The 10703-nt window shown below is 46.2% G+C and overlaps 1 protein-coding gene across 1 annotated transcript in view; it reads left to right on the top strand.

Annotated features, from left to right (window-relative positions):
• The first annotated feature begins 423 nt into the window (after positions 1-423).
• CLTRN (collectrin, amino acid transport regulator) overlaps positions 424-10703 on the top strand; it is a 37692-nt gene continuing 27412 nt past the window's right edge. The window contains exons 1-3 of the mRNA XM_082864909.1: positions 424-551; positions 868-926; positions 5552-5637. Of these exons, the coding sequence (XP_082721035.1) occupies positions 494-551; positions 868-926; positions 5552-5637 (203 nt within the window). The 5' untranslated portion in view covers positions 424-493. The remainder of the gene's footprint in view (positions 552-867; positions 927-5551; positions 5638-10703) is intronic.

Genomic DNA, 10703 nt, shown 5'->3' with positions numbered 1-10703 from the left:
TGAGGCCAGTCTTGGAAGGGTGTCCTTTGTTCACCAGAGATAGAAAGGAGTGATGTTTGTTTCCTAAATTAAGAGAGTCTATCTATACGCCAGAGATATTTCAGCCCTGAAAAGATGGGAAGTTCATGCCACAGTAAACCTCCAGAAAGGACTAATGCTTTCCACCGTGCATGTAACCAGACAACAACAGAAGAAAGGTGGGGGGAGGATTCCGACTTTTGGGTCAGCAGAGAAAACATTCTTTAGAGGTAGAATTTGGAAAGGACAGCTAATCTGTTTTCCAAACAGATTTTCGTAAATAACTGACAGGAGATGGGCTGCTTCTCTCAAAAGTATTAACCCAGATGATGGGGGTTAATCATTAAACCTTTTAGTTGGTGGCTTGCTTGTTTGTCTGATATTCTAATCCGGGTCACAGAATGGCTAAGGCAGCTTTAAGCGAAGGGTGGATTTTTTTTCCCTCCGTTTGTCTTGTGTTTTCCAGTTTGAAAGAATGTTGCGGCTGCTCTTTTTTCTAGTGAGTGCTATTCATGCCGAACTCTGTCAGCCAGGTACGTAAGCCTTGACACTTCAAAATAGATGAACAGTTTTCTAAATGATTGACAAGTCTCTGCCTGAAAGACTTCTTTATTTTTCTAAATCTGCCGTCGTGTCATGGCTTGAAAGTTGAGCCTGTGAATGTTTTATGAGTTTGAAATTAAAATTTCAGCCATTTAAGATGATTGAAGTTAAACTTCCGGAAGTATCTGGGGCAGTTTACTTGCAATTCTGTTGATTCGAGTTGCATTAAATATTAGCATCTATCAGGTTCCATTTTGGCAGATTTTATCATCATATAGTGCTCTCTGTCTTTTCTCTCTCTGGCAGATGCAGAAAATGCTTTTAAAGTGAGACTTAGTCTCAGAACAGCTCTGGGAGATAAAGCAGTAAGTGAAGAAACTTGTATGTTCCTTTAAAATTTTGTTTGCTGATAACACTGCTTTCTCTTCATAGTTATCTTAAACTTGTATAGATTGCTTCTAAAGACCTGAAATCTGATATTTTCTTAAAGCAAAAAAGATTGTAGTGAAATAGAAATTGTTAGTAAAGTGATTTTGCCTGAAGTATTTAATCTGCAGTGTGTGCTGGAAAATATGTGAAGTTCTGTGCTGCCCCAAACAATTTTGCAAGCCTGCACGTTTCAGCCTAGCAGAGTGGAGCAGAGGGGCCTGAGTCAGGCTCTCAGGTGTGGGCTGGGCTCTGCTCTTCACCGTTGTGGTCATTTGAACTTTGTCAGTGACTTTTCTCATCATTGAAAGGAGGGCACATTTCACCCGCATGAGATCTTTCATGGCACAAAACGTTCCAATTCTCAGGTGAGGTTTCTTCAATTCTTCTCAGATGTCAAAGTAATAGCATGAAATATATGCTTATGAAATTAAAGTTAAAAAAATACTCATGGGGCTCTGGTAGCTATAGGAACAGTAAAGACTGTTGAATTAATAAGATGGAGTTGTGTCATTCTAGTTTTGGTTTTCCGGCATGGTCTGTGACCATTTTCCCGAATAGAAGGTGATAGTAAGACGCCTCAGGCTAGAGATGATAAAAGAGTGCTAAAGATAGTTGGAAGTATTCAGTTGGCAGGGCAATCCACCGTTTTGTTCGCTCGCTCCGTGAGTAATAATCATTCTAACCGCCACCATTCCTTGAGAACTTAGTTTACTTTCTAGCTGGGACCCTTCTAATCACTTTGCTCACATCAGCTCATTTAGCCCTCACAACCACCCTTTGAGGAAGGTGGCATGGGTATTCCCATTCTCATTAGGTGGATGAGAAAACTGAGGCGCAGAGACATTACGTGGCCTACTCAAGATGTCAAGTCAGCAAGGGGCAGGGGTCAGGTTTGAACCCAGGCAGTCTGACTGCAGAATCCACCATCTCTGCCAGTGCGTAGGGTTGCTTATCCCAGGATCCTCTGAGGGCAGGCCCCGTGCTGGGTGCTGGGGATGCAGTGCAGCTAAAACCAGGCTTATCCTTGCCCCCTAGGGGAGCTTATAGTAGTGGAATTGGTTGCATATTAATGAACCAAATGCAAGTGTGTAATCTTGACAAGCATTACAGGGAGGAGAAGTACGTAGGGGCTTTGGCCTCACGAGGGGCCGCAGGAACTGGCATTTGTGTGAGGTCTAAAGCAGGAGTAAAAGTGAACCAGGGGATGAAAGGAAAGAGGGTGGAGGGACCAGCACATGCAAAGGCTTATTATAGGAAAGAACTTGGGGAGAGTGAAGGGTGGAAGGAGGGCAAGGTGCCTGGAAGTGGAGCAGTGGGGAGGACTATGGTGCATGATGAGCTTCGGGCGGAAGGAGGGGTCAGGCCAAAGAATGTGTGGGCTGTGTTGAGGAGTTTTGATGTTATATATATATATATGTATATATATATTTTTAATTAATGTATCTATCTATTTATTTTTGGCTGCGTTGGGTCTTTGTTGCTGTGCATGGGCTTTTCTCTAGTTGCAGCGAGCGGGGTCTACTCTCTGTTGCTGCGCACGGGCTTCTCGTTGCGGTGGCTTCTCTTGTTGCAGAACACGGGCTCTAGGCATGCTGGCTTCCGTAGTTGTGGCACGTGGGCTCTAGAACGCAGTCTCAGTAGTTGTGGCACATGGGCTCAGTAGTTGCGGCTCACAGGCTCTAGAGCGCAGCCTCAGTAGTTGTGGCGCACGAGCTCGGTAGTTGCGGCTCACGGGCTCTAGAGTGCAGCCTCAGTAGTTGTGGCGCACGGGCTTAGTTGCTCCATGGCATGTGGGGTCTTCCCGGACCAGGGCTTGAACCCGTGTCCCCTGCATTGCCAGGCAGACTGCTAACCACTGCACCATCAGGGAAGTCCTTGATATTATCTTTAAAGCGACGAGGAGTTTCGTGGAAGGGGCGTCATGACAGAATTTATGTTTACAAGACACTTTGGCTACAGTGTGGAAGACAGAGTCCAGGCGCCTGGAGTAGAGAGGAGGAGCCAGTTGGGAGGCAGGTGGAGTAGTGCAGGTGGGAGATGATGGCTATTTGGAGTATGGTGTGTTGGTGGAGAGAGAGAGGGGGCAGTGAAGGGATTTGAGAGTCACGGGGATGGGATGACAAGGAAGAGAGGACGACGGGTGAAGCATAAGCTTTTGTTTCTAATTATGCAACTGGATGCCTGATGGCCCATTTATGAGTCAGGGAACCAAGAACCAACAAGAAAACCATGGCTTTAATTTTGGACTTACTGAGTTTGAGGTATTATTGACAAACAGGCAAGGACAGAGCTGGCTTGAGATACACATTCCTGCGTCACCTGCACTGAGGTGGTAATGACAGTGCTGAGGGAGAAAGCGGAGGGTGGCAAGAGGAGAGGGGCTAGCCTTGAGCTTAGCGATTCTCGAAAGCTTAAAGCCCTTGTAGAGGAGGGTGAACCTGCAAAGGAGGCAGAGGGGCAGGAGGACAACCAGGACGATGCTGTATCACGAAAGGGAAGAGAGTGCCTTCAGATGAAGGGACTGTTCAAGAGCATCAAATGCTGTTGAGAGGCCAAGCGAGGCGTGACTGAAAACTGCTCATTGTGTTGAGCAACGTGAAGGTCATTGGTTACGTGAGAGAGCCGCTTTGTGGAGTGGAGTGATTGGAAAGCAGATGGTGGAGGAGGTTAAGAATAAGTGGGCAGTGGGGCTTCCCTGGTGGCTCAGTGGTTAAGAATCTGCCTGCCAATGCAGGGCACACGGGTTTGAGCCCTAGGTCCGGGACGATCCCACATGCTGCAGAGCAGCTAAGCCCGTGTGCCACAACTACTGAGCCTGCGCTCTAGAGCCCGTGAGCCACAACTGCTGAAGCCCATGTGCCACAACTGCTGAGCCCGCGTGCCTAGAGCCCGTACTCCGCAACAAGAGAAGCCACCGCAATGAGGCCCGCTCACCGCAATGAAGAGTAGCTCCTGCTCGCCGCAACTAGAGAAAAGCCCACGCACAACAACGAAGACCCAATACAGCCAAAAATAAATAAAATAAGTAAATTTATATATAAAAAAGAAGAGTAAGTGGGCAGTGACCATGTAAAGACAGAAGGATGGACAACTCCTTTGGGAATTTTGGCTCTGAAGGTCAGGAGAGAGACAGCAATGGGTAGAAGAAGGAGGACTGAATAAAGTGATTTAGTTTTGCTGTTGTTTTAATGGGAAAGAGTTGAGCATGGTTCAGAGTCAATGGACAGCCTCCAGTCAGCGCTGAATGCACAGAAGAGAGGGGAAAACTGTATTGTTTAGATCCTGGGAAGGGCCGAATGGAAGCGTTCCTAATAGAGGTGGACAGAACAGCCGTTGACAGGAGGAGAAACACCACATCTGGCCCTTCGGGGGAGGATGTGGATAAGACATGTGCCTATGGAGGAAGTTTTGTACTTGGTGTCAGGAGGGCGGGGGAGTGTGAGTGGATGACTCGAGATGTATCAGTAACTTATAAAACAAGAGCGCCTAGTGAGAGTGAGGTTTGAGGGAAGCACTGAGATTTGGGGAGGCCTGAAGGAGCTTTGAAATAGTCATTGTGAACCACGAGAGAGAGAAAACTGACGGAGAATCCTAAGGGGATCCCGGGCAATTTGGGAGTAGGTCATCATGAGTTTAGAGTTAAGCCACAGAACCTGTTTTGTGATTTTCTCCAGTTACAGTTGATTACCACCTAAAATGTGGGGTCAGCCACTTCAGTTTGCTAGGGCTGCTGTAACACAGTACCACAGATTGAGTGGCTTAAACAACAGAAATTTGTTTTCTCTCATTCTGGAGGCTGGAAGTCCAAGATCAAGGTGTCAGCGGGGTCGGTTCCTTCTGAGTTCTGTGAGGGAGGGATGTGTTCCAGGCCTCTCCCCTTGGCTTCTAGATGGCTGTGTTCTCCCTGTGTCTACACGTCTTCCCTCTGTATGTGTCTGTGACAAATCTCCTGTTCTTCCAAGGACACCCGTCATATTGGATTAGGGCCCACCCTAGTGATCTAATTGTAACCTGATCACCTCTGTAAAGACACTATCTCCATATATGGTTCTATTCTGAGGTACTGGGGGGTTAGGATTTTAACATATGAATTTCTTTGTAGGGGGGTACAATTCAGCCCATAATACACACATACACTCAAGTTTTCAGCTAAGAATATAAAAAGTAAAATTGTACCGGTGTTAATAAAGGGAAGGAAGCTGAGAAGGGGAGTCAGTTTATGAGGGAAAGGTGAAAGGGAAGAAGGGAATCAACTGTTTATGTCCAGGATGAGATGTCCAAGTGACCTGTTTGTTGACTGGCTACTAATACTGCAGATTTGGAAGAAGATAATGCAATGGGAAACACACCACACTTACAATGATAGAATAGCCAGGAAACTCTATCCTGAACATTATGGTGACATGATTTATCATGGTCTCCAGTCTTTATTGTATGAGGAAGATGAGAGAGAGACACAGACGAACACACACCAACACCAGTGTGGCCACAGTTAGAACCCAGTGGACCAATTTTTACCCCATGCCTCTTCACTTTACCTTCGGTTTTACTTCTCTTTCAGTACACCTGGGATACAAATGAAGAATATCTCTTCAAAGCGATGGTGGCTTTCTCCATGAGAAGAGTTCCCAACAGAGAAGGAACTGAGTAAGTAAGCAATGAAAAGTCTAAATTGATTGTTTGCAAGTATTATTTGAGACAGGACATTAATTCAAAACTCAATCATGAAAATAAGGTATACATCTAATTTTTAAGGGACCCACATTTTAATTCAACATTAAAAAGAACCTTTATAATCTAGCTCAGCTTACAGTTTATATCATGTTCTAACAATGCTCTTCATTCAATAGGCACTATGAAGATAAATATAAAAATTTGTAGTTACATGTCATAAGCTTTCTACATTTCTCTCTCTCTCTGTATATATATATTATATAAGTTGAAGTTATATAAGTTGAAGATTAAGATGCTGACAAGGTAGATTTCATTCTGAGGCCTCTTCTTTCAGCTTGTAGGCAACACCAGATCTTTGTATGCTCACACGACCTCTTCTTTGTTGAGGGGGAAGTGGCAGGGGAGAGAGTGAGCATTCTGGTGCCTTTTTGGATGAGGGCGCTAATCCTCTCTATCAGGGCTCCACCATTATGACCTCATTTAACTGTAATTATCTCCTTATAGGCCCTATCTCCAAATATTAATACATTCACATTTGGGGTTAGGACTTCAATATATGAATTTGGGGGGCAAGGGGATAAGTGCATAGCACTCATTTTGAAAATAACTTACATATGTATAGGTTCATTGCACTGTTGGTATCTATCATAGCACCTTGTTTATTTTCTTCAAAGCCTTAGTACAACTTTTAATAGTTTTACATTTGAATCTGTTCTTCCGAAGGAATCTTCCCTATTTGTGATGTTTCCTTCCATCTCCATTTGTGATTAGGGTAACACTCCTGGTTTCTCTCTACTCCTTTACTTCACTCTTCCCTTGAGAGTGAAATGACTGATTTGATTGGTGGGCTGGAGGGATAAACTGGGCATGGGTTCCCTTCTCTTGAGGAGCCGGCCTGCCCTCAGCATGCATTTTTCTGCGCTGCCCCTCACACTAAGTACAGAATCAGGCCCTGCCTGGGCAAGCTTACACACCCACACAGCTGTCCGTGCTGTCTGTAGCTGTAGACTGTTTAGATTGGTAGGTGCCAGATCGTAAGGTGTTAAATATCTTGCATAGTACACCAGAATATGGTGATACCTGCCTCGGTTCAGCTCTGCCTGGGTCACTATAGATGAATTTATCTCATCGCAGGATATTTTTAAAATTAGGAAGGAAATTTGCCTTTTATTTTGGTCTCCTGTCTGCTTCATTCTTTTGTCTTAATTTTATTGAGAACTTGGCAGAGAGGGTTTCTATTTTTTGTCTTCCTGAGACCCACCATGTATTATGCATGGGTTGTGAATGTAAGGGATAAAACAGAAGAGTAAAATTTGGGGGAGCAAAATAAACATATGATATGTGGATTTGCGTGTACACAAACACACACATATATACACAACACACATATATATTTTTTCACACATGTATTTTAAGATACGTAACATATTCACATGATTCAAAAAATTAAAAGAAGGAGGTGTAAGGTAAAACAAAATGATGCCCTACGTGAACTTTACTCTTGTTTTATAGATTTTTAGAAAAGATATATTTGCCTTTATCTTATGCCTTTAAATGGAAGCATTCTTTCCAAAACAATTTATAATAACCTTTTAAAAATTAAAACGAGGGCTTCCCTGGTGGCGCAGTGGTTGAGAGTCCGCCTGCCAATGCAGGGGACACGGGTTCATGCCCCGGTCTGGGAAGATCCCACGTGCCGCGGAGCGGCTGGGCGCGTGAGCCATGGCCGCTGAGCCTGCGCGTCCGGAGCCTGTGCTCCGCAACAGGAGAGGCCACAACAGTTAGAGGCCCACGTACCACAAAAAAATAAAAAATTAAAATGAGAAGATTGCCTTCCAAAAAATAAAAAAGGAAAAATATAAGGAGAAGAGGGAACCCATGTACACCATTGGTGGGGACGTAAATTGTACAGCCACTGTGGAAAACAGTATGGAGGTTTCTCAAAAAACTAAACATAGAACTACCATATGACCCCACAATTCCATTCCTGGGTATATATCAGAGAAAAAGAAAAACCCTAACTCAAAAAGATACATGCACCCCAATGTACACAGCAGTGTTATTTACAATAGCCAAGACATGGAAGCCACCTAAGTGTCCATCAACAGAAGGATGGATAAAGAAGATGTGGTGTACACACAGACACACACACACACACACCCACACACACACACGTATCCACATATATACATATACATACAATGGAATACTACTCAACCGAAAAAATGAATGAAAATTTGCCATTTGCAACAACGCGGATGGACTTGGGAGGCTATTATGCTTAGTGAAATAATAAGACGAGTACTGTATGTTATCACTTATATGTGGAATCTAAAAAATAAAGTAGTGAGTATAACGAAAAGAAACACACAGATATGGAGAACAAGCTAGTAGTTCCCACTGGGGAGAGGGAAGGGGGAGGGGCAAGATAGGGGTAGGGGGTTAAGAGGTACAAACTACTATATATAAAATAAATAAGCTACAAGGATATATTATACAGCACAGAGAATATAGCCTGTATTTTATAATAGCTATAAATGGAGTTATAGCCTTTAAAATTGTGAATCACTGTGTTGTACACCTGAAACATATAATATTGTACATAAAACTATACCTCAATTTTCAAAAACGAAAGAAAAGAGAAAAATATAAGGAAAACAGCCGCTGGTCGTCTCACAATGCTAGCCCCTCAACTAGTCTCTTTTTATCTTATTGTCATTTTTGATCAACAGATTTTATACATCGCTGTGTTCATTGTATTATTACATCCTCTTAGTACCTAAATTTCACCTTGTAAATGACTATGTTATATCACATTTCCATTCTTAGGAAAAGTTAATTTAAATATGTAACATTTCAGATTAGTTTTGAGGAATTCACTTTGGGAATTTGATTTTTCGGAACCCGGACATTGTAGGAGTCTGTGAATATGTAATCTGGTTTATTTGCAAAGGTGTTTTAATTGGAACTGGGTGCATAGGCTCTATAGAGGCTTTTGTTGCCAATGTCAGTTGAAAAATTGAAAAGCGCACACCTAGATTGGGGTCAACAAATTGTTTTCCTGTAAATGCTCAGGCAGCTTGAGTCCCAGCAAGCAGTACTGCTCTCAGGGGGCTGAGGGATGAGGGCTGCCTCATGAATCAGGATGGGCTTAAGATGCAGTACAAGTGCTGCCCCCTAACGGTGGCTGCTTCTTTACATGAGCAGGTTTCCTCTATGGGAAAGGGCACCGCACAATGCAAGATGAATTGAAAACAACTTCCCAGACAGGCTGCCTCTCCCGAGTGTGGTGGGTAATAGAAAGGCACCACTAGCTTGGCAAATGGATCCGATTTTAAATGTGCTTTTCCGAGGTCTTTTGGTGCCAGTGTGAGGCAGAGTGGATTCTAGAGGGTGGGAAGTATGCCTGTTAGGATGGCTTTAGGGATTCAAATCTTGAACATTGGCCGATTTTTTAAATCGTTTTTTTCCTATCCTGTCACTGCTTATTCTATGGATACTGCAGAAAACTTAGAGCTACTGAGATGCACTGGGTGGAAGATGTAAAGAGTAACTCACTACAGATAGTCAAATAATGAACAGAGTAATGAAGACTCTTCGTCCCACCTTTCACTCAGTCCTAACTACGGTATCTCATATCAAGCGCGATCACCTCCAGTGACACAGGGCTCAGTGTCTCCTCTGCATATCTGGGAACGTACCGCCAGCCTACCCTTGACCCAGTATAAGCTGGATTGACTCTGCCAGAGGGTGTTCTTTCTAAAGCGAGGTCCTGGCCACATCCATGAAGGACTTGCAGGAGAGCTGAACGGGTCCAGTCACCATGACCCCAAGCGGGCAGTGGAAGAGAAGGTCGAGGGTCCGAAAGACAGAGGGCGAGGCCCTGCAGGGAGGGTGCGGCGTGTCCACGGCCTTCCCCGCAGGACAGGGGCGGGGATGGGTCCCGGTGCGGGTGCACCACGCAGCCCGCTGGGAGCTGACAGCTGGGTCCACGTGATGGGCATCCATTAGCGCCCAGGCCACACTAGTGGCCCCCTTGCGTGTTCCCCTGCCCACCTCAGGTCAGGCAGAGCTGCTAGTAGAGAGAGGAGTCGTCTGCGAGAGGAGAGAGGGGCACATCCCTCCCCAGCTCGCAGACGTTCCCAGGGCCACTTCCAACTGCCACCGGAGTAGCAGCACCTGGAGCGCGAGCTACCGTGATGGTGTCCCCAGCCACTGAGACTGTCCCGTGGGTGGAACAGAAACTGGCGCCTGCCTCTTAGCTGGAGAAGTCTGAAGGCAAAGGCTGCCTTGAGCCTCCATGGCTGGGTGAGAGAGGGCGGCTTTGCCAACAGCCTGCACTCGGACGGCCGCCTGCCCGGGGCCAAGCAGAGGCCTCCGGAGGGAGCTGCACGAGTCGCTGCCTGTGGGGCCCGAGATCCAAGTGCAGGGCAAAGGGAAGGCGGCAGAGCGGGCAGGGAGGGGCAAGATGGAAGCCTTCGGCCCTGGCCAGAGTGCGTCGTCCTTGTCAGGGGAAGGGGCAGTGCACAGGTCCCCAGACGGTCTCCTGAGGCCCCCCGGGTGCACTCTGGGTGGAGAACGCGAGGACCCGCCCCGGCAGGGGCCACCAGCGGCCAGAGGGCAGCACAAGGAGCCTGGCTAGGGAAAAAGAAGCTTGCCTTTTTCTCTGCTGTCGGATCCCCGCGCTCTCCCACCTCCCTTTTCCATCCCCCAGTGAGCGGGACTGCGGGGAGGTAAGGGGCGAAGCGCAGGAGGGGTGGAGCCAGGAGAGTAAAAGAACAGAGCAGGCTGCTGAGGCCAGCACGGCCCGGGCGAGGGAAGCCGTGTGTTAGGAAGACAGTTCGTCTAGGTTTTGATCAGACCAGACCGGCCTGAGCTCTTTAAGGGCCAGAAGTGACAGGCAAGCTCCATCGCGCCTCCTCGAGAAGCTGTCAGGGAGTGAGGGAGAGAAAGAGCTGACAGCGCCCACTGCAGTGGTGTGAGAAGCAGAAGCCTCTTCTTCACGGTGCTCCCCTGAGGCCGCCTGTGCCCTACACTGC

The sequence above is a fragment of the Leucopleurus acutus genome, assembly GCF_964270905.1.
Source record: "Leucopleurus acutus genome assembly, chromosome: X".
Taxonomy (NCBI): domain Eukaryota; kingdom Metazoa; phylum Chordata; class Mammalia; order Artiodactyla; family Delphinidae; genus Leucopleurus; species Leucopleurus acutus.
This window is presented reverse-complemented; position numbering and strand designations above follow the sequence as displayed.